At 39.7% G+C, this 24734-nt stretch overlaps 1 protein-coding gene across 3 annotated transcripts in view; it reads left to right on the forward strand.

Annotated features, from left to right (window-relative positions):
* The window catches only part of RNF220 (ring finger protein 220), a 373850-nt gene extending 355532 nt beyond the window's left edge, over positions 1-18318 (forward strand). For 2 of the 3 annotated variants that reach the window (XM_089514992.1, XM_089514993.1), the window contains 3 exons: positions 3786-3894; positions 5347-5421; positions 15285-18318. In XM_089514992.1, coding sequence (XP_089371118.1) covers positions 3786-3894; positions 5347-5421; positions 15285-15356 — 256 coding nt within the window. In that variant the 3' untranslated portion in view covers positions 15357-18318. Of the gene's footprint in view, positions 1-3757; positions 3895-5346; positions 5422-15284 lie in introns of all 3 variants that reach the window. The other variant, XM_089514994.1, reaches the window with a different exon arrangement.
* Positions 18319-24734: the final 6416 nt, after the last annotated feature.

A 24734-nucleotide genomic window follows, 5' to 3' on the forward strand; every position in this document is an offset into this window, starting at 1 on the left:
CTTTTCCCTTTTATGCAGCAAGAAACTAACACAGCTACTTCTTTCAGTTTTTTTCATGAGTAATCTGAATGTGCACACTTTTTTTGTATAATTGCAAGCTTGTGATTTATATTTTTCATATCAACTGCTGAATTTCTGTAATTGCACACATACCACAGAAAAACATTCTGTGTTTGCTGGGGTGGATGAAATGTGGCCCTAGAGCCACTAGCAACCCCCATCCCCAGAGCTGTCCTTTATTTTTAAAGGCCCCTCATGCTGTATAGCTCACCATATTATCTCTCGTATATACACATCCCATGACAAGATATAGGTCCAGTAGGGGATTTGTTTAAAAATAAAAAGTGAGCATAGGATGTGGGGGAAGACAGGGGCACTGGGAGGGGAATACATGTGGCTGTCAATTTGTCCACTCCTGTATCGCATACAGACTAAATTTTATGTCACTACATTATGCCATTACTCTAGAAAAGAATGTCTGCTGTGCATCTATATCCAAAAGCAGTTAATCATCATTTTCGTAATTGTACTGTTTTGGAAACGGGAATTACTCTGTTGAACATTTCCACAAAGTTAATCCTATATCTTAGGGTGCAGGAGTAGCATCTCCTTCCTTTTGAGAGGGTGAACCAGAGCTGATGGTTTATTTACAAGATATCCTGAATTTGTATGAATTTACAGACTCACAAACACCTAAAAAAAATGATTATATGAAAAGATGGGAAGGTCCAGGAGATCAGGTGTTGGGAATAACCCATGAAATTTTAATGGCAGTGCATATAATCAGTTCTAAATGTGTTTTACAGCATGCATATAAACAGTAGGGTTGTAAAATTTATGGAATGTTATGTACAGTGTGTCTGTTTATGAAGACGAAGGAAAATTGTATTCTTTTCAAATAAACAAATTGGAGGGAGAGATTTTGAGAGTGTTCTGGCAAACAATTTCTGAAGCAAAATAGAGAGTACCATACTGAGACAACACTTCTCACATCAGGCACTTACTGAGAGAGTTCTTGTGGGCATGGCCCTTTCTGGGCTGCAAGAACTACACATATGCATGTAACAGAGCCCTCCATTTATCATGCTTATGTTTTCTCTGATACTACATCATGCAGAATAAGGAAAGCAGACAGGTTGGTCCTCTGTCCATTAGGCTTGTGGCAAGTGGAAGTACCTGATCTCCAGGCTTAGCTTTCATTCTGCTCTAGCTCTAAATGTTACTTATGTGAATCAATCCCTTCATGAGCACAGTCTAAAAATTTGTGTTTTGATACTAATAACTATTTTAAAGGTTTGCCTCCTTTCAGTTTGAGCATTTTTTCATTCTTGGTATACTGAGATGCAGAAAGCCAGTATTCATTGTTCCCATTAATAAGTTGTGCCCTTTCACCCTGTCTCTTCAAATGTAATAGTAAAACATCTCTAACCCTCAGGATAAAATAGAAAAGCTGTCAGTAAAGCTTCTAATCCTCTAACTGGTCATGGATCTGGAGGGAATGGAGGGATAGTCTTGTATGAAACCCTCTTGTGTAATTACTGATGCCTTTGGAGAACTGTTGCTACACACACAGGAGATATTGGCATCTGTTCACCTAGCTAGACCCTATCAGCTCCCTAGTCTACCATGTTAATGATTGGTAGAATTGTTCATATATGGGAAGCGAGATACAGTTGGGGCATACTAGCTCAGCTAGAGGAAAGGTTGTACTTTTTCACACATGCTGTATCCCCTCCCCTCCAGCCTTGTTAATAAATGTATATTTAACAATGTCTGGAGCATATGAAGTGATAATAACTAAATCAATACCTCCCTCATTGATTGTCCAGGATCCCTCCAGCGTGACGCATGCAGCGATGCAGTAATTTTCTAGCTAACTAGCACCCTGATCTACAGCCCTGCTATTGATTGACTATTGTATTGGGCAGGCACTGAGTGTTGCTGCTTATGCCTCTATTCAACCTCCTTTTCTGATTCATTCGTTTTTTACTGGACGGGGGTGATCATCTGAGAGGCTTCTAAAATTGGCCAGCAAGAGTCAGTCTGTTAGCTTCCCATAAACAAACCATTTTCTATCATTGCCTGCCTGTTTCTTTCCAATCTTCCAATTCCTTTGGTTAGCAGTGTTCTTTAGTTTCCTTAGAGCTGTTGCTTGGCTTGCTTCCTACCAGTTGTTCATATCAGAACTACAAAACAAAATATAGTTGTTTCAGTTATCATACTCAATTTTGTGGAGAGCTGATATGAACTATGCTGTGTTGTTCCTGCTGGTTCTCTCTGATACTGACTTGAGTTCAATACAAAAGCTACTCTTCTCTGTCTTGCCCTGCTGCTATTGGCTGTACTATCATAGGCAACTGGACAGGAACACCTCATACAGTATTTTGTTGCCAGCTCTGCTTATGCTGTGTCAACGAATGGAACCCTGCTGCGGTGTGGAGGTATTCCTGCCCATTATGCCAGCCACCCTGCCAACTATGTTTTTTCCAAGATACACCATTACAAGTCTCAATTGATTTCCATTTCCCCCTCCCCAGCAATTCATTTCCAGAGAGCATGTTCATTGCTCCTGGACTGTTCTTGTAGTTTTTCCCACCTTGTTTTTGTTTTTAAAACATATAAAAGCATTCTGTGATTATTATTTTTTTTGTACTTCTGCAAACTTCGAAGTGTTTCCAAGCCTGTTAATGCCTCTTCCTTGTGTATTAATGATGTCATTTTAATTACATAAGGAATTATATTAAATAAGTATACAGAATAAAAATACTATTAAGCAATGAAGACTGGCCTCAGTTAGGCTGTCTTCATACTCTCCTCATACAGAGATAGTTGCATTCACACAAGATACAAAGTATGATGAAATCACCAAAAGTGATCTGAATAATCTTTGTGACTTGTTTAACTACTCTTCTATAGTATTATTTTGTTGAGAATATAGCAATATTTTCAGGCGAAAAGGGAACTACTATCCTGATGAAATTGCACTTGTTTGCTTAATTTAAATGTCAATGTTGGGTCAGTTTATTTATTTTACTTAATTTTATTTGCAAAATTTGGGGTTTTTTAATCATTGTTCTATTGAATGAGGGTAGGAATAATGAAGACAAACAGAGAATTGCCTCTCACTTGCAAGAACACTTTGCTTAGAGCTTGCTCTTCTGGTGTTACTAATCCTTCAAATACTATGTATTGACTGCTTGCTGGTATCTGTTATCAAAACATTACACAAACTTTTAACACTCATTGACAAGTTTTTTTCTCTATGCAAACTGTAGCTGTTTCTTACAATGATGTCTCATTGCATGTTCATTATCAACAGCTTTTCTGCTGCTCCCTTAGATTTGTTTTGTTGTACCCCAGAGGTATAGCTCTCCACTTGCAGGCATGCCGTTTTGTTTGTGCTAGCTTGGCCTGATCTTAGCAAGATCTTCTTGAAAAGGAGACTATCTCCATTTCAATCTTGTCAGAAACCAGTTGTGAGCCTGTGCTCCTTCACTTCTTTCTCTTGCCCCTCACCCATTATAATAATATATAATGCTTACTCCCTGGGATCATGTTCATGTGATCTAAACTTTATTCCTTGGCCTTTCTTTTAAAACCTAATTCAAGGTTTGGCTGCTGTAGCTATTTCTCAAGCCTGCATACTGTATAAGCTGTTCAGTCACTCTTAGCAGAAGCCAGGATGCACCCTGGCATGTGGTTTTGTCTACTATACTTGGCACATAATGAAATCAGTGAAATGTTTCTAAAAACTCAGCCAGCCCTGACTTTGTCATCTACTTTAGGATTACAGAGGACTCAGCAGTGACAACGTTTGAGGCGCTAAAGGCTCGCGTACGTGAGTTAGAAAGGCAGCTCTCCCGTGGGGACCGCTATAAATGTCTCATTTGCATGGTGAGTAGTTTCCCAGTTGTGGTCATGAATAAGGAAATAACTCTGTACCTCTCTCCCTTGTCTATAACAACATGGTACCATAACATAGCTTATGTGATTAAACAATAGCCTTATCCTATGTCCATTGACTCTAGGGAAATGACCCAACTTTTTCTTGTTCACAAGTCAGTTTCAGTGTGGGCTGGACTGGTGGGGCATCAATTGACAGCTTGTCAACTGCGTTGGTGGTGTTTTTATAAACCACCTAGTCTGTTGACCCTACAAATCTCCTTGTGTCCCTGTTCCTCTCTCCCAGTATCTGTTGGAAAGAGGTCAAAATACCTGTTTGAAGGTTTGTCATGTGGCTTAAAGACTAGTCAAACTATTCCAAAGTTGTTGGTTACCTATGTCCTAATGGCAAATGCTTCACTATTCAGTAAGTGAACTACTTTACTTACTGAAGTGCTGAAGCTCCCTCTAGTGGCTTGGAGTCTGCTACTGTTCGCATCTCCTCGTAGGGTTTATATAGTTCGTCCATACTTTCAACTTTTCATTACAGGGGTGCTAGTATTTTCCCTACGAAATGGTGGCTCAGTTTCAGGGAAGCAGATCTTTCCAAGTACTTGCAGTACATTTTTTTGGGGAGAAGTGTTTTCAGATATTTATTGGCTAATGCCAATATGTTTTCTTTATGCACTTTCAAACTGTAAAAAAATATTTACCATTTTTCTTTAACTCTTTATGAAAAACTACAGCCACTGAAAACTGCAGTTGGATTGTATCTTACTGGTTCCAAATGTCAGTTTGCTTGCAGATTGTGAAATACAGCTATTTCAGATCGATTTTTAAAAAATAACTGCAAAACTGTCTCCTCCACTGCAGTTCTGACTAAGTCAGCTAGCTTTTAAAAAAAGATGAATACTTCTTCCTTTGCCTTTTTTAAAAAGAAAAAGAAATTCATCCTACAGCATATTTTCTCTTTCTCTCCAATAAGTTTTAAATTAATTGTGAGTGAAACCAGAATCACAGAATAAGAGACAAGTTGAGTCTTGTTTGTTGTCCCAATAATAATCTAGCAAGCAAGCTTGCTAGCACAAATTAACAAAGAGAGACTGCAGAGCTTTTTGATATAAAAGCAGTCTGTTTATGTTAAGGTTTAATACTTTTTCTTGCAAAATCTCCCATAAGACCCCTTCACTTTAACCGCTGTTCACAGTTATGGGACAAAAGAATGGTGGCTGCATTGCAGCTGTAATGCCTTTTGGTTCATGCCTTGCCCATTGTGGTGCCAGAGGTGATGCGTTATCAACTGGATAGGAATTGGAGCCATCCGATATGCCTCTGGTGTGAAAATGAAGATGTATTCATGTGCTAGCTCCTCTCCATCTTGCCCCCCAAACTTCGGAAACAATGGAAGAATTACACAGAAACTTGGTGTGCGTGATAGGACATATTTCACTTTTCTTTCTGCAGGACTCATACACGATGCCCCTGACCTCCATCCAGTGCTGGCACGTGCACTGTGAGGAATGCTGGCTGCGGACTCTGGTAAGGCTCCCCATACATCATTTCACATTTGTTTATCCTAGCTGAAAGTACTGTTGCATTTGAATATTCAATACAATATATTAACAGGATACAGTAACCATGTTTTATTTAGATCTTTACCTCTTCTCACTTTTGCCTCTGACATCATTAGCCTAATATCACATCTCCCAGTTTACTTTTGTTGGATGCAAGTTGGTTGGAGAGTCATGTAGCCTTATGTCCCACAGCATAAGTGACAGGTTAGAATGAGAATCCCAAGGAGCTCCACTCTGCAAGCATACTTTGTTTGTTCATTGCCCCTTAGTTGAGAGCTAGTTTAAATTGGCTGTGCTACCTGAGCTGTTCTCCACCAACAAGCATTTCTATTTTAACTTGTGTATTAGATAGAAAGGGGGCGTTGGGAGTATAAGCTTGTACTGTTCAAGAAGTAGGATTCAAATGAGATTGTGAACAGCAAGTAAGCTAATTAGCAAGTAAGCTAATTTGCCCCCAACAGTCTGGGTACTCATTTTAGCGACCTTGGAAGGATGCAAGCCTGAGTCGAGCTTGGGCCCTTTTGCTGGTCTTGAACTCGCAACCTTGTGGTTTTGAGTGAATGGCTGCAGTACAGGCATTTAACCACTGCGCCACCAGGGCTCAAAGTTTTATATATTCAGTCCCTCGGTGAATAATTATTTGAAAATATGAGATTCTTGTACATCTTATATACCATCCTCCTTCAGCCCCCAGTGCTTCTTGAAGACCTGCATTGGGGCTGGGAAACCCTCTGGAATTTTATTAGTACAGTAGTGATAGAGGAAAGATCACCTCCCTACCTTGCCTCCAACAAACAGGAAGCTATGCCTGGAAGGAGCCCTCCATTTCGAGAAGGGCCAGTTGGAATCCACCCCAATATGTTTTACTCAGAAAAAAGAAAGGATCAGGAAAACTCCATAAGTTACACTAGAACATGTGTCTCTTCCTTGGATAATACAAGTATTAACTTTGCACATATTTTGACTAAAAGACAGGTGTGCCTACCTGTATCTCAAAACTGACATCCAAAATCATCCAGTCATCAAAACACAGTAACTCTACTTGCAAATGGCAGCCATATCTAAAATTTGGCTATGGGAATATTTGTGATGAGAAGAGCTATTACAAATTGGAGCTCTACCACACTCTGCACTGACTATGCAGAACTTTCAGAGTTGGGAATTGTGTAGGGGAAGCAATTAATAAGTTGCAGCTCATCTGTTCTCCAGCCCTTGCTTTCTCCCTACAGCCCACAATTTATTAAAGCCGGGCTTTTTGCAAGGCAGGCGCTGTTCTCTCTCTCTTAAAAAAAAAATCTCGGCCTATGTTCGCATGTTTCTAATGTAACCATTAAAATGTAGCCTGAAGACAGCAATAAAAACCCTGGAACGCCTTAGTGCTTTTGTGTCTTGATCAAAGTCAATGTGTGTAATCTCGTTAAGGCTGCCCTTCCCTCCCCCTCCCTCTCTTTATGAATTTAATGGCATGCGGCAGCTGGGCTGGGTGTTTCATACTCACCAACCTGCATTGTTCTAATTAAGGTATCTCCTTTTAGTTTGGGTACAAAAGGGGCACATGTGCATATAGTGTTGATTTTTGAAAAACCAGTGAGCAACTGTGGGGTAATGGATTTAATAATTGCCACAAGTTACCTTTCTCTGGGTGTAAAGCTAGCTTCTTTCTCAGTGAGGAGAGCACAGAGAGCAACTGAGTGAGCAGCACACATGGAAAATGGGCTCTGCAAAAGGAGCAGCATATTTCTTGTGTTGTGCAATAAACAATTTGTTGCGCTTAATGGGAGTAATGGGGGAGGCTGGCTCCGCTGGGCTTCCTTCCTGACATGTTTGAACATTTCTGGAGATCTGCCATTCTTCCCCCATTAGGGAAAAATCAAGCTTTTCCTTCTGTTTCTGTGTTTTATATGACCAGACTAAATGTTATGTTTGCTTGGACTTTTGTATTGTGGGATAAGTAAAGAAACTGGAAGCAAAATGGGAGTGACGTTCTTAAAACTTGGAGAAGAAAAAAAATTGAGTGTTTCTGAACCCAAGAATTCAGTGTTCTCTAACACAGAAACCACTAAAGGACTGATTTCCAAGCATTTTGTGTCTTCCAACTTGGACTGCCTTCACAGAAATAACTGTAGCATCCTTGGTCTCAGATGATAGTAGTCATCACTGATACAGAACTATGAAGTCCTTTCTTATCTTTTTCCCTTTCATTTCCATAAGAATGATAATATTTCATTGCTTTCACATTTCCCACCTTGGGAACTACATCTGTAACAGTCATGATGTTAAAACAATAATGATTCAACCTCTCTTTTTCCAAAAGAGAACCATGTTTAAAAATGGCTATGGGAATCTGTATAGAGGAGCAAATTGAAGGCAACCCACAGATATGAGTAAATTTGACCTCGTTTTTATGCTGGTTGTTATTCCTCATTGGTTATCACATGATTGCATTTGATAAGATCAGCCATAGCAGCTCTTCCCAAAGTAAATATTAGCATTTTCTTCTGGTGTGTATGAAATGAAATTCCTAATAGAAGAAACTGTGTTCCTCAAACACCAACAGAATTTGCTCCTACTATCTGCATGAACTGGAAGCACAGTGTAAAGCAGGACAACTTGCGACACTCTTCCAGCTCTTCCCAGAGTCCTGCTATTACAACAAGCATGCATACTGTATCTTAGCATTGCTGACAAGGAGTGCAAGATACTACATGTTGAATATTCAAAACTTGAGCATACAATGAAGTAGCTATATTACCTTTTCTTCCACTTGTACACTCATAATATATTTTGGAGTTGTGAGAAAGTGAAACATTTGGGGGGAGTTATATTGTAGACTAATTGAACACAGATTATGGGTTATAATATTCCAAATGACCCCCTAAGAGTTTTATTAAATTATTAGGAAGCTTACATACTTGTAATTGATTTTGAGATTATTATAAATATATTAGTGCTGTGCATTGAAAAACTACAACCTGGTTCAGCCTTTACGAGACTGGGTTTACAGGATAAGAGATATATCTACAAAATGGTTATTATTTTCAGGCTTCTGCCAAACAAATATGTGAAAATCAGTTATTAGAAAATTGTCAACATTATTAATTTGATTGATTGATCGATTGTACTGATATCCTGACTTTCTCCCATATTGGATCCAAGGCAACTGTTGTTAATTGTTTGAATGATATCTTTGGAGATTATATAGATTCTTAATCACTCTTGATGTGGTGAAATCATTTCTATATTACATTCTTATACATTTGTTAATTATAGGGGGAAAACTTACGTTTGCAAACATTTACTTTTCCCAGATTGATAGATAAAATTGAGATTTGGATATCAGGTGAAGCAACCGTATGACCTTTTTTTTCCCCCATGTGCCTCATGGGCTCTCTTTTAGCAGCCTTCAACATTTCTCTAATAGCATTAATCTAGGATATCTGAACAAAACTTCTGTGCCCTATTCAGGTATAACCATATGCATACTCATAAGGATATTTTTAAAAATCAGAAACCTGTTTTCCTGATCCTTCTGAGCAAGCCATCCGTTCAGATAAGCTCTCAGAATCCTAATCGGTTTCCGATGGTGACTGGAGATTTCCAACCTGCCAGGGAATGTGTGACAAAGCTCTCACTGTGTAGTGATTTCCTTTTATGATGTGACGTCAAGCTATTTAGTTTGTTGTGTACTCAACCCTGCTTTTTAGAACAGTACACCTTTCATCTGTGGCATCTGCTATCTTGTGCAAAATTTGAATGTGCAGGAGTTTTTAAAGCAGAAGATTCTGATCATTTGTGGTTATCAATATAAATTGAAAATGCACAAGTAGCAACTAAAAAAGCTTCTAGTCATGGCATTGCTAGACTTGCACCTATAAGACTTGGTTCCTGGAAATCTTTTCTCAGTGCTCTAAACTTCTTAAATATTAATTCTCTTCTTCTCAGTGGCTTGCTCTAGATATAAACCAAATCAAACATTTAAAAATCACACCATGTGATTTGTAGTGGTGTGCTTTTTAAGCATTTGTTTTGGTTTGTTCCAGATTGCTACCTTTTTGTGTCATTTGGGTTATGCTTCATGTCATAACACTTTCTTCACATTACAGAGATAGTGCCCACCTTCCTTTTACCTGCTAATTGTGTAAGAGCCCTGTATTCCTTAGCATCTGACAAAGGTTGCAAATTCAGTGAGTTTACGTGGTCAAGCTACTGTCATTGGAGTCCTATTTGCAATGTATTAGTAGCCTATATGAAGCTTCTGCCTCTTATCCCACCACTTCTCCCACCGGATACAAAGTTCTGCCTATATCTCCAGTGCCACCATATGTGAAGACTTCCACAAATCTCACTACTACCACCAAGAGTGAAGGCTTTTCCTTATCCACACTCTGCAGCCATTGTAAGAATCAATATTGTGGCCACCAACTGTGGAGACGTACTAGAATTATTCAAAGTTCCTGGGCAGGATATTATGCAAGTTCTATCCTCACTGGACACCAACCCTCTGTATTTACTGCTGCCACTGAAGGCACCATGTCTGACCAGTCTCTTTCCCTCCTCTCCCCCTTCCCCCCATACATATTTATACACAAACACACACAGCATTCCTGAAGGTCAAAAGCATATAATACAGACACAATACTTACTGTACAGAAGTTGAATATAACAAAACAGAATAATAATTTATATTATATTTTAAACAGATCTCTCACACTCTTCCGGCTAACTTGAAATCTTAATTTCTAAACCTGATTGACTCTCTTAACTGTAAGCCCCTTATTTATTCACTCCCCACTTCACTCTATAGCCTCCAGACCTCCTGTCACCAGCCTAATTCAAATTCCAGGGATTTTACAGCCATATCACTTGTCCTACAGTTCCACTAGAAGGGCTTCTGGATCTCTTTCACTGGTATGATACCACTGACGTTTTTGTCATTATTTTGTATGCTTTTTCCGACATAATGTATTTAGGGGAAGATTGGCCTAAATAACCTAAACATACCAGATGTCTGATCTTGAAAGCAAATCAGGGTCAGCCCTACTTGGATGGGAGACCTCCAATGAATACCCAGTGCTGTATACTATGTTTCAGAGGAAGGAACTAGCATAGTGTAGTGGTTTGACTATGACTCTGGATATCAGGGTTCAGTCCCCTGCTCAGCTGCAGAAAATGCTGTGAAAGATTTGCCTTAGAATTGCCTTAAGCCAGAAATGGCTTGGAGGCACAGAACAACTGCCAAAACCACCTCTGAATATTCCTTGCCTAAGAAAACCCTATGAAATTGAAGGGGTTGCCATAAGTTGATGGAGGATATAAAGGCTCTCTCTCTCTCTCTCTAGTGGAAAACATTAATTCATTAATTAATTCACTATCAAAGACTGGTGGAAAATTTGTACTTAACTCTCAAATATTTCTTTTAAAAATTGCCCACATCTGTAAAGGGCTTTCCTAGTTAGCAGTAAAAACACTATGGTGCTGGTTAACACCTGAAGTCTTTGGTTTATGGATTTAGGTCTGACTCCAAAGTCCACAAATATCAACTGAATCATAGTAGGTAATTATGCATTTCCTTCACATATATTGTATGTGCATAACACCTATTATGGTATCACAGGCAAAAGGGGTGACTAAACTACAGCAGAAAATCCATGAAGTTTGTTTTTTCAGGGGTTCAGCATGGAGTACAATAAGTGCTTGTGAATTTAAAGCCTTCGCTTTTCTTTAAAAGAAACATTTGTATAAATGATTTTATCCCGCCCATAAGTAAATCCCTAATTGGATAGCAGTGCTAGGGAATGCCATTAGTGCACGGACTTTGAATTTTCCAGAATTCTTCATCAGGCATGTTGCGTGCCAACAAGTCAGCTTTGCCTTATGAAGATCCTATCAGTGAGAGCCTCTAAGAGACCCTTTTATTAACTGCCCTGCTCAGATCTTGAAAACTCAGGGCTGTGACTTCCTTGATCTTGTGCTAGATGGCCCAAAATGCTAAACAAGGAACCAATCAGAAGCATCCAGAAATTAGGCCAGATGCTGTGGCCATGAGGTCTGGGTGATCTCCATTTCTGAAGCCATAAGGCTAGCTGTAACTCAAAGATCTGTACATTGCCTTGGGTGAAATAGTGTTTCCTGGAGTAACATGACAGTAATTACGTCACTAAAGCTGGAGATTAAATTTAAGTAGAGCACTAAGTCAGAAGAAGTTAAACCTAATGTAGTGTTTCCTAATGGTTGAAGGGATTGAATCTTCGGTGCAGTCTGTCTCCAGGTGGTAGATAATCTTGGTGACTGCGTTCTTTTCTTGGATATGGCATGAATGAGCTTTTAACTTTTCACAGAAATGTTCTCCCAAATCTCCAATGGCAAAACTCCCAATGCTTTCATAGACCAGGAAATGGAATTACCTTAGACCACAAATGTTGTTTTCAAGGTTTTAAAACAAATTCTTCACCCTTTTCTCAAAGCAGTGTTCCTTCCTGACATGGTGTGAGATATAATGACTTTGTAAAGTGGGTTGTACTCATTATTTTTCAAACTCCCCAAAGTGATTAGCCCACATTCTAGATCAATCACTTGCCAAATTTTAATTAAGAATGCGTGGGGGCAAATAAAACCTTCTCTTCATCATTCCTTTTTGGTGCCGTGTTTCAGCCCCGGAGCTACATTTTGCAGCCGGGTTTTATAAACCCTGAAAAACTGGGGTTTATAACGGAAAAGCTGAGGTGGCCTTCAGTGCAGCATACACTGCTGTTACCCATCAAGGCTTTTCCATGGGGCCACGATGAAAGGAGCAGGAGGACATTTCAGATTTTTTTTTCCATGTCCAACAGGTGTGGCTTATTATTCCACAGCATTTTTATTTCAAGGGAAAAGTTTAGTAACCCCAGCTGGCAGGTGAACGGGATGAGGTTGGGGAAAGGAAGTCCTTTTTCATTGGCTCTGTGCCAATGCATGTGTGTGAGGCTTGTTTAATTGCCTCATGTAACGAGTGTTTTATGCAGGACTGAGAAAATGTTTAAATGGAAGAATGACCCTGCAAGTGCCTTAAACCTTTGTCGCTCCCAGCCCACATCCCTGGATGCAATCAGCAGGTCTTGCAGTTTGGCATTCAAGACACAGTTTGTGTGTGTAGAATGTGTGTGTATGGGGGCAGGGGGATCTGTTCTCTGAATCAATTGTTCACATTAAGTTTCTTTTATCTAGCTGTCTTCAATGTTCATATGCCATTTGTTATATACAAAGTGCTTTAAAGTTGTTATTTATCTTAGTGTGTTATAAAAGTGGCAGCAATAGAAACTTGTACTGAAGATTGTCCACTGAACAGGGATTTCAGGCTTGAGTCTCCTATATCCAGTACTAGCTTTCTATGTGCTTCACAGTATTGTTTTTATTGAGCAGAGTTTAAAAAAATAATTACCGAAAAAAATAAAATTCAGGAGTTGATGTAAGCTGCAGTAAATATGGGTCAGAGCTTACGAGAAATGGTATAAGTAAGATGTGTGAGAGAGCAGTCCCAACCTGATGTTGTCTGGTTTAGGGTAGGGGGGAGGCTATGGTGAAAGTGCTCTTCTGTCGGTAGGAATGACTCAAAAGTCTGCCCAGATGTTCTAGGGTGCGGGAGGAGACTGGATTTTAATCTGTTGGATCCATGTTTACTTCATTCTGTGGCCCTGATTTGAGTCTACCAGCTGTAGCTATCTACTGGGCTGAAAAACTCAGCAGAATCTCTCACCTGCAGACCTTCAGCTATGGTTGGCACAGGCTCTCCAACCCTGGAGTAGAAACTTTTCATTGATTGTGTAGGATAAGAAGGTGAAGGCTCAGCACAAGAGAACCTGATTATACACAAAGATTTTGGTTATTCCTTTCGATGGCTGTTCCTACTCTAGTGGAAATACCTAATCTATAACAATAACTAAAACATCTGGAGTAAAGTAATAGTGCTTGATTATTTGTTTCTTTGCTAATTTTAATTTTTTTAGACCAAGGAGGCTAGACTTCAGGCCTGCAGAATCTATTTTGTATATTACTGGAACTCACCAAGTTGAAGATGATACCATAGACTTTTAAAGAACATGGTACTGCTCCATAGCTAGTAAGCATAGGGATTTGAGCACCAGAACTCAGCTGGACTCGTGGACATTCCACACAATAATTCATTCTCATCAATTTATTATTATTATTCATTATTTATATAGCGCTGTAGATTTGCGGCATGAAGCTATCTTCATTGCGGCAGTGTAGATTTGTAAAGTGGGGAATCAGAAATCTCTGAATATCTACTGTAGACTAGCCAAGAGATCTACAGCTAGATACCCCATCTATTCACCCTGGTGAAAACTATATTTCACAAGATTTTTCTCATGTTTTCTGTGCCTTAATGGTGTTTAAGTGCTGATACTCTCCTGCTTCACTTATTTATCCTAGTAGTTCAATTTCACAGCATCTCTTTGTTTTCTTACAATCTCATAATCTATTTGTTCAATGTCTTCTCCCTGGTGGAAGTAGCTGTTCTGTGTACATAGTTTTTTGTGGGTTCTTCAGGCTATGTGGCCATGTTCTAGAAGAGTTTATTCCTGACATTTCGCCAGCATCTTTGGCTGACATCTTCAGAGAAGATGCCAGCCACAGATGCTGGCAAAACGTCAGAAATAAACTCTTCTAGAACATGGCCACATAGCCCGAAAAACCCACAAAAAATTATGGATGCCGGCCATGAAAGCCTTTGACTTCACATTGTTCTGTGTATCTTTGTTGCATAGGCAAAATCTATAGTTGGAGAGTTACATGGCATATTTACAAATGCAAGTAGAAGACTGGATCATGGAAAGAGGGTGTGGCCCTTTTTCAGTTGCCAAAGTTCATTTTCAATTCCATTTCCCTGCATTTCTCAGCAGCTTTCCTAGGTTGTATTTGCCTCCACAGCATGCACTGACACAACTATGTTGTCTGCCATTTTTATCATCTGCTATCAGACCTGTCAATTGGATAACTAGTGTATTTTGACCCCACTTCTTACATCTGTCAGCAGCATTGACTAATGGAGTGTCGGGCGTCTTATTTCATTTAAATCTGAACTGCTGTTTTCCTCACTTGGGCTTTGAGTTTCCTGTCATTGGCTACTGGAACTGAAAGGAGTAAGAGGCCATAGAGATTATAGTTGTGGCTATGCATTTCCAGCATTCACAGAACTGAGTGTTTTCACACCTGGTTTTTTATTTTTGAATTGTACACAGAAGGTTCTAGTCCTCAGCATTATAAGATAGTATTTGACATTACGTAGAAAGATGCTCTCACCAGCCCAGACCTTTTCGCTGCCTAGTACTGCCTTGGTGCTTGCCAAAATATTCCCAATTCTGAGAGCGCACAAGCATTTCATGAGTGATAGTCTCCTTTACCAGCTTTAGCTTTCCTCACCTTGTTTCTCACTTGCCAGTCATAAAACAGGAATGAGAAATGGGTAGTCCTCCAGCTGTTGTTGGACTACAAATCCTGTCAACCTTACCAACCACAGCCAGTGTACTGTTCTAAATTTTATTAGCCACCTTGAGTCCCTATACTGGGAGAAAGGCAGGATATAAATAAATAATTGGTGATGATGATGATGTGACAGTGAGTCAGCCTTTTCCCTCTGGTTTGCCCTCACCCTTGGTAATGAAAGAAGAACAAGGCTTTCTTTTCCCTAAGCTGAGGTCTAATCCAAACAATCTGTTTCTGGTGGGTTTTGTAAACTTTTGAATACTGCTTTTTACCTTTTGTTCTGTTTTTCATGTAGCCAAAATATTGTTCTTCCTCTTTGTAACTATACTCTTACTTGATCCTACACAGGGTGCCAAAAAACTGTGTCCTCAGTGCAACACCATCACCGCTCCAGGCGATCTCAGGCGCATCTACTTATGAAGGACATTGCTGCTCAGACCAGCTTGCTGTATAATGGGGACTGGGGAAAGGAGTGACAGCAACTTGAAAACAAAACTAGAGACTCCAAATGTGGACTAGAGGCTTAGGGAGCCGCACGATGCCTCTGCTTCCAGACCTGTCACTGGCGCTGCCAACTCCAGGAGGAGGCCAAACCAGAATCCTTATTGTGAATCTCCCCTTTTTTTACAAACTGAGGGTCCACACTTTGTCCCATTTCTTCAAGAGCTGGGTTCCATTGTGGACAACTTGCAAGCCTTTCCAGGGGAGCATCTTGGTAGACATGTCAACCTGAGAAGGTGCTGGATCTTCCACAGCAGGAACTTTCATAGCCTGTAACTTGTGTTTTCCTCCCCTCCCCAATTTTATTTGTGGTGTTCAAGTCGTGTTTTTTTTTAAGTCAGAGAAAAAGCCTACACCTACACACCCTGAAAAGGCAGAATGAAGCACATGTAATATAGATTATATGTTTACAATGTTGTGTATAAATGGGATAGACTCCGACATTACATACTAATGTTTCCCTTTTATTTTTATTTTTATTGTTTTTTGGTTGTACTTTTTTTTTAAAAAAAAGAGAAAGAAATAAGCAGAGAACATTAAACCCATATTTTTCTTGGTTCTGCAGAGTTTTGGCATTAAAGTCATTAGTTTAAAAAGTATATATATATATATATATATTATACATATATATAATATAAATGGTTTAATGTTCTGTGGTGTATATTTCCTCATTCAGATAGGAAGTTAACAGCTTCAAGTAATGGCTGTAATTTTGCCCGTAACTTACATACCTTCTAAGGAAAGTAGGGAAAACAGGATTTTTTGTCATTAGTTATAGCTAATGGAACTATTTATATAAAATCCTTATCCCAATTAAACATTTTCAGTTTTTCAGCGAAGAAAAGTAGGACGCATAGATCAGGTTTGCAAGACCTTACTACATTGCCAGCTGACAAAAGGATAAATGTTTACATGAAGCAGCAAAAAGTGGAGTGCCTGTTGCAGCTGGCAGTGTTGGTATAACGTTGTTCGAGCCTGGTTGTTTTGTCATGTGAAAACTGAAGCCATCTTTTGACCAAACATACTACTTTCTTCGGGTTGTGAGCCCATGCATTGAAATATGCTCTGTAGTTCTTTGTGCCACGAGAGTAAATGCAGAACAGCAGCAGAGAAAACATGTTTCAGTCGTCGTTTGTCTGAGTAGGAGATAATCTGATGCTCTCTCTCATCTCCCTTCAGAAACATGGGGCAGGTGCTATGGTACTCTGGCATGTTGTTTTAACATGGCCAACCAGTGCTAGTCTGGTATTTTGGCAGTGGGATTACTGTATTGATGTCCCATCTCATGAGATTTCACTTTTTAAAAGAAAAGAAAGCAAGTATGTACTGGTTCTTGGTACAAGGGGTATTGTTTAGTCTTGTTATCACTCTAATTGGAACTGTGGCAATAATGGAACTTGATACAGATTCCTCCCCCCCCCCCCCCCCAGTGAGAAGCATTTTAACAGCATCTTATGTATTTCTACAATGTTCCTGACATGCATTTTCCCAAGCTTTTTGAACATACCCCCAAAGTGAGCTCTGTGCAGTCTGCTCACTACATATTTTAATATAAAACAAACAATTGCAATATTTATACATGCAGAGAGCCAAACAAGCTGCCTGCATTCTGTTTAGGGAAAATTTTACAAGGTTGCTAAGAGTCTTTGAAAATGAAAGCAAGAAATTTGGTTGACATTGCCAGTAGCTGGCTTTGGTGGATCAATGTGCTGATGATCACCTTTTAAACAGGAGCTACAGAGAGAAATGTTTGAGTTAGTGCATTGGGTTCTTCTACAGGTTAACTTGGGGGTGAATTACTCTGGCTACTTCCATCTGATGTTAAATCTATCATTTAAGTCCTAGAAAGCCACCATTATATCAGTCCAGCTTCAGAGAAGCCAACGTCAAAAGAATTACTGGTTGTTGTTTTGGGTGATTCAGTTTATTTTGCAGCACATGGCTTCATATTCTTGTTTCAGTTTGGCTAATTAGACACCAAATGTAAGACAAGGACAGCATCCCTTATCAACATTTTGGTCACCACTGCATTACACACATAATTGTCCTGTGAATAGTTTGGTACCCTTAGATGAATGGAGCTTCCATGGTGTCTGAACAACACCTGAACAATGTCTCATTTAACCACAATCCAGGAACTGGCATAATGAAGGAACAGCTGCAGCTTATGTTAGAGGGGAGGGGAGAATACTCTTTTCAACAAATAATGAATCTGTCATACTAAATGGGCAACAACAGTTCACAAGAGCCACAAAGCTTCTGGAGTGCCATTTGTTCAACCAGAAGATTCCTCCACTGGTATAGCACTTAAGCACTCTTAAATTTGTCACAGTGGGGATGTCTGTCACACCCAAACCTGCTTGCCCAGTACAATCAAGCAGTCTCTGTTGGGACATCTAATAGAGTGCTACATTTCACCCTGATCTGTTTGAGAATAGGCTATGCTGAGAGGGCTCACTCTTGATGTTCCAGCAAATTGGCACTGGGAACAAGGAGCTTTCTCTGGTCCTGTGGACCACTACTATGCCAAATGAATATATGTAAACCACAAATAACTATTAGCCTTTATTTTTAAAGTTAAATCTCTCACCTTTTTTTTTCCTTGAGGGAGTAGGGAAGGGAAAAAAGCCCTGAAGGGAAAATGCAAGGAACTGACTTGTTCATTTCCTCTTTTGGAGCAAGGCACATTTTGCAGAATTCCATAGCCGCTCCTGCTTCCTCAATGAACTTGAAAAGAAATGCCCAAAGATTCCCAGCTGCACAAGGTGATATTCAAGTTGTGTCAATGATTGTGTGTCGATGTATATTCTATAAAAAGGTACTTGTCATTCCCGTTTGTAAACTACATTGACATTAATTAAATGAATATAAAACCTTTCAAGTGTGCTTCCCACCGTGTGTTTGCTTACTAGTTTCATCCTTTGTGTTAGTTGCTTGAGCAGACACTTATACATACATACTTTATTATTATGATCATAGATCAGATATAAGGTAGATGGTTGCAAGGCAAGAAATAATAATTTAAAACCCCACAAGTACAAAAATTCCTGTATATATACATGGGTGGCAATGCAACAATCAGAACTGAATCAGGGCTAAGCATTCACTGGACGTGAGATATACCATAATGGGTTTGATCAGCTTACTTTTGGTAGAACATAGAAAACTCGCCAACCTTCAGAACAGATTCTTTGGAGGAATCAGACAAGAAGTGAGATGTAAAAACAATCAGGCCTGCCAGGTAACTGTTTCAAAACTGGGCCTATCAATTGGGAACTAATGGTCTTAAAATAAGGCAATATAATAATAATAATAATAATAATAATAATAATAATAATAATATGTTTTATTTATAAACAGCTATTCCAAATAGATCATAGCGGTGTACAAGAAAATTATAAAACAGTACAAGAAAAATCTACAATTAAGATACACTGTATCTTCAGGCCAGCCCCTGATGACGCTGGGCCAGCCTGTTCTCTCCCTCAACGGCCGAAAGATGACAGTTACGGAGGGAGGGCACGCTGTCTTCAGGCCAGCCTCTGATGACGCTGGGCCAGCCTGTTCTCTCCCTCAACGGCCGAAAGATGACAGTTACGGAGGGAGGGCACGCTGTCTTCAGGCCAGCCTCTGATGACGCTGGGCCAGCCTGTTCTCTCCCTCAACGGCCGAAAGATGACAGTTACGGAGGGAGGGCACTCTGTCTTCAGGCCAGCCTCTGATGACGCTGGGCCAGCCTGTTCTCTCCCTCAACGGCCGAAAGATGACAGTTACGGAGGGAGGGCACAATTATATAGCAGAACATGGTCCACAATTTTTTTTCAATATGTTTATTAATTTTTTAAACAAAATAATTCATAACAATCATACATGAAGTAAAAGAGTACAATAATCTCATAGAAATTCCAACTTATATTACTCCCCACTTCACTTCCTCCCACTTATCATACCCGTTCCCCTTCCCTCCCCGTCCCTTCCATTCAAACTTCATTCACTACTTCCCTATCATCAGAACCCTTATATTCAAAATCTGTTACTCTAATTATCTAAAGTGAAATCTTAAGCTCAATTTATCAGACCTTTACAATTGTGTTACAGTATCAATCCTCAAAAAGTAATAATATAGACAATCTTAAATTCTTCACCCTAATCTCATCATTCTAATTAATTTCGAAGCTCGTAACTTGGAGTCATTACAATTCAACATTATTAGGATATTTCCCAATTCGTAACTAATATATATAATTAATCAAGTTTCTTTACACACACAAAAAAAATTAATCTCATATTAAATTTGCTGTCTCTCCTCAAGAGTCTTGAAAATATTTAAGCACTTTCTCCCAGTCTTCTAAAAAGAAATTTGATGGTTCATTTCTTAGACCTCTGGAAAGCTTATCCATTTCCATCATGTCCATGAGTTTAAGTCTCCAGTCTTCCTTCGTTGGGACTTCTTTTAGTTTCCATCTCTGGGCGTAGACTATTCTTGCTGCTGATACCATGTAAAATAAAATTTTACCAATTTTTTTTCAATTTCCAAATCAATTATATTAAGCAGAAAGATTTCAGGAGAAAACTTAAGCGAAACAGAGATTGACTTCTTAATTTCAAAATAAATCATTTTCCAAAATTGCATTGCTTTTTTACACGTCCACCACATATGATATAATGTACCTTGGACTGATTCACATTTCCAACATAGGTCACTACAATTCCCATAAATTTTACTAATCATTTTTGGGGTCAAATACCAGTGGAAGAAGATTTTATAATAATTCTCCTTCACACTTTGACTGCATGTATATTTTAGTCTTCTATTCCATGTATATTCCCATTGTTCTAATTGTATAGGGAAACCAAAATTTTGAGACCATTTAATCATATTGTCCTTTATAATCTCCTCCTCCATATAATATTTCAAAATACATTTGTAAAATCTAGACAGAGGAGATTTCTTGTTTGACATGATTTCTCGCTCTAAATCTGAATCTGGCTTACTAATGCCAACTTGTCTCTTGTCCATTATCAAGCGTTCTCTTAACTGTCTGTAGAAAAACCATGTAATATTTCTATTTTTTTCAATCAATTTCTCCTGAGGTAATATCTCATATCCAGAACTGCCCATTTGTACTAAATCCTCGTATAGCAACCAGTTTCCCTCTTCCATAATATTGAACATGGTCCACAATTCTAACCATGCTTCACTGACAAGGGCAGAAAGGCTTGAACATAGGGGATCCAGTATAGCAGGTAGCAGGATATTAAAATGGGTCAGAATAAAGGCTTTGTGATATTTAGGAATGTCATGAGTCCTCTAAAAGGTAGTAAACGGCAACAAAATTCTTGCTATGATTGCCTGCTACAGGATATTATTATTGTTGTTGTTGTTGTTTATTTATAAAGCGCTGTAAATTTACACAGCGCTGTACATACAGTCTTTTTAATTAGACAGTTCCCTGCCCTCAGGCTTACAATCTAAAAAGACATGACACAAAAGGAGAAGGGAGTAGTGGTGGGGAAGGGGATGAGGTCCAGCAGTTCCTCTCTACCTCCGAGGCCTGGACCAAGGCAGGTGGACTGGAGGGAGGGCTTGGCTTCATAATGGATGGTTAATCTTCTTCCAGGGAGGCCTGTTGGAGTTAGCCTGCCTCACTAGTAGGATAAAATACATAGCAATACAGGAAATGATTCAATAAAACAGGCAACAAAAGAACATCAAATAGCAAGTGACAGTTATGCAATGCCTGGGAAAGCATTGTTGGAGTCTGGCTCTGTCATCCTACAGAGCTACATCCCAGATCTGTTTTTTAATTGTTTCATTAGCCCTGAAGAATCCCAGGCAATGTGGGGCAAAGGAAGAGAACCTATATTTCTGCAGCTTCTTAATATGTCTCAACCAGGTAAATCAAAATTTGTCAGGAGAAGAAGACTGAATTGGAAACAATAAAATTCAGTTTTAAGCCGGTAACCGTAAAACCAAACACACACCTCAGGTAGGACCATTCCAGGTTCCATTCAGAACAAAGCATTTGGAAGACAGCATGGAACTCCAAAACTACAACATAAAAATTTGGCTTGTACTGCATCCAGGGGTTGTAAGTCTTTATAAATACACTATTAGGAAGCATTGAGAACCTGACGTACTGTAATAGTTTGTGCTAAAATACTTTTCATGCAAATGGAATCTGTGAGCCTCCCTTAGAGAAGAAAAGCATAAGGATGATGGCAACTGAACTTTGAGCATTCCCAATGATATGTGCAAACTGTTTTCCCCATGCCCTGAAAAATTGATACTACTCCGAAGCATTTATATAACTTGAACTGTGGCTTGAACAGATACTTTGGTTACTGCTTTCTTCAAACTCTGGAATTTTTGCTAATAATACAAAATCGTTAAGTCACAATCATGTATGGTCACTCAATTATGCAATATTATTTTTCAAAGTGTCAAATAAATTAATTACCTTTTCTTGCCTACCTTTCCTTTAACAATGATGCCATTTTATGTTGCCAATTCTTGCTTGAGGGGGTAGTGTTTGAGCATATTTAGTATATAATAATAATAATATTTATTTATATTTCCCACCTCTCCCAAGGAATGAGGTGGGATTACATCAATAAAATAATACAATAATACAAATACAATTGATAAAACACTAGTACTGAATTTACCACAATCCTATTAGTCTCTATACAGCGCTTCATAAATAAAGGTTAATAATAATAATAATAAAAAGAGTTAATCAGTAGCCAGTAATCATAGTCGAGAGTGGAACATCATCATAAGCTTTTATATGGAGTCCAATGGATAAGCCCACCAGAAGAGATCCATTGTGAGTGCCTTCTTAAAGGCCTCTACGGTATTGATGAGACAGATCTCTTCCAGTAGGCTATTCCATAATTTTGGAACCACAGCTGTAAACACCCTATGGGAGGTTGTCGTTAAACTAGTTTTATGATGTTCCAATAGGTATTTCCCTAATTATTATTAGTATTATTATTATTATTATTATTATTAAACTTTATTTCTAGAGCGCTGTAATTGTACACAGCGCTGTACAAAGTCAGTAAAATTAAGTATATAAAAGCCTGCCCAAGGCGTACACTCTAAGATAATAACAATTACATAGAGGAATAGATAAAATTACCATGTAGAAGAGAAAAGACAAAAACATCAAATATAAAAGCAGATCACATCACATCAAACAGTATCAGACAGCCAGATGACAATCACAAATTCCCTGAGAACACTTCCCTAAACAATATGGTTTTCAGCTCAGCCTTAAAGCTGGTTAGGGAAGTGATGAGCCGTGCATGCAGAGGAAGAAGGTTCCAGGAATGAGGGGCAGCAAGAGAGAAGGGACAGATCCGGGACGGGGCAGAGAAGATCCTGGGTTGAGAGAGGAGACTTTGGCTACCAGAGCGGAGAGTGCGAGTAGGGAAGTAGGGAGAGAGAAGATCGGTTAAATAAAGAGGGGCCAGCCCATGCAGGGCTTTAAAAGTGAGTAGCAAAAGTTTGTACCTGATGCGGATAGGAAGAGGGAGCCAGTGAAGGGAAAACAACAGAGGGGAGACATGATCATAACGGCGAGCGAGTGAAATAATGCGTGCAGCTGAATGCTGAACAGAAATTAATGGGTGGAGGTGAGAGAGAGGAAGCCCTGCCAGGAGGAGGTTACAGTAGTCTAGTCGTGAGACCACTAGGGCATGAACCAGTGTCTTTGCGGTAGAAGCTGAGAGATATGGACGGATTTTGGCGATATTATAGAGAAAAAATCTACAGACTTTGGCTGTAGTCTGGATAATGTTCTGAGAGTGCGGGGCCGGATTGTGTAGGGAGAGGCGTTCCCACAAGTAGCTCTGGCCTGAGCCATGTAGGGCTTTAAAGGTGATGACCAACACCTTGTATTGCACCTGGAAGTTAATTGGCAGCCAGTGAAGAGATTATAACACGGGTGTTATATGGTCAAACCTAGATGTGCCGGTGACCAATTTGGCTGCCACATTTTGGACCAATTGAAGCTTCCGAACTTGGTACAAGGGTAGCCCCAAGTAGAGTGCATTACAGAAGTCTAAACGAGAGATTACAGGCTCCCCTCCGTTTTCGCGGACTTCAAGTCCGCAGTCTCTATTCACAGACGGGTGAACCCCATTGGCTAAAATGGTGCTCATGCAGGTCCACCAGTGAGGCTTGAATATATGTGAGTTTCCATTTCCGCGGGGGGGGGGGGAGTCCAGAACGGATTCCCCACAGAAACAGAGGGGTGACTGTAGTCTTTTAATCCCTGAAAAAGCATGTGAAGCTTGAACTGCTGAAGGCCCCAAATAGATTCTTCACCCTCAGCCCACACACACAGTTCAACAACTAGACACCTCAAGAATATCAGAACAGCATGGGTAATTTACATCAATGGGTTCTCCATCACAGTCTCCGAGTATCATACATGCATCTGTGCCTGTGCAGAGCAACTCCTCAAAACTTTCTAAATAGCGCCTCTTTTTATGCACATGCCTCGATTGTCATTTCCTCAGTTCTACTTAGGCCCCATTCCCACTGGGCCATAAAGTGACGAATCTTGCTGCAAGACAGACTCGGAGCGAGTCCCTAAGTCGTATTCAAATCACGTTCATCATTCCCATTACAAAAGGGAGCAAATGGACTCGATTTTTCTTGACCCATGTTCTCGTTCCCACTGATATTTCTCCATTGTATTTTGACGCTGACTTTTTTGTTCCCCGTTCCCATTGCCTGTCTGGAACTGGTTTTTCCTTTTTTAATCTGTCAATCAAGCACTTAGGAGATTAGATGTCACAGTGATGTCAGTTGCTTCAACGCATTTTGACGTGGGCTATTTCTGTGCCCCGTTCCCATTTGCGTCTTTCCAACCTGTTTTTCGGGGGGGGGGGGAGGTTGGGAGGGGTCAATGGATCGCTGAAGCGCTTGGGCGGCTAGGCGTCATTGTGATTACCACCCAGACGCTGGAGTGCTGAGGCGCTTAGGCACTTAACAAAAACAGAAAAAGGAAAAAGGAAAAATAGTTATAAAAAGGGTGTGCAGTGGGTCTCCTCACACATCGATCTATGTGGAGCGGGGTGGTGGTGGCAGGGGATATCAAGCGCTTATTGCGTTTGGAGGCCAATGGAGCAATTTGCAATGTTCGGACACCCGACAGAACGCCTAGGTGATTGAAAGCTTAAGTTTTTTTAAAAAAATTGTCTACACATACGATCCCTTGCCCGGCTTCCCGCTCCACCAGGGGAAAGGCTATGCGAATGGGGGAAAATGGTGCCAGGAATGCA

The sequence above is a fragment of the Sceloporus occidentalis genome, unplaced genomic scaffold, assembly GCF_023333645.1.
Source record: "Sceloporus occidentalis isolate IW3139 unplaced genomic scaffold, rSceOcc1.0.p SCAF_3, whole genome shotgun sequence".
Taxonomy (NCBI): domain Eukaryota; kingdom Metazoa; phylum Chordata; class Lepidosauria; order Squamata; family Phrynosomatidae; genus Sceloporus; species Sceloporus occidentalis.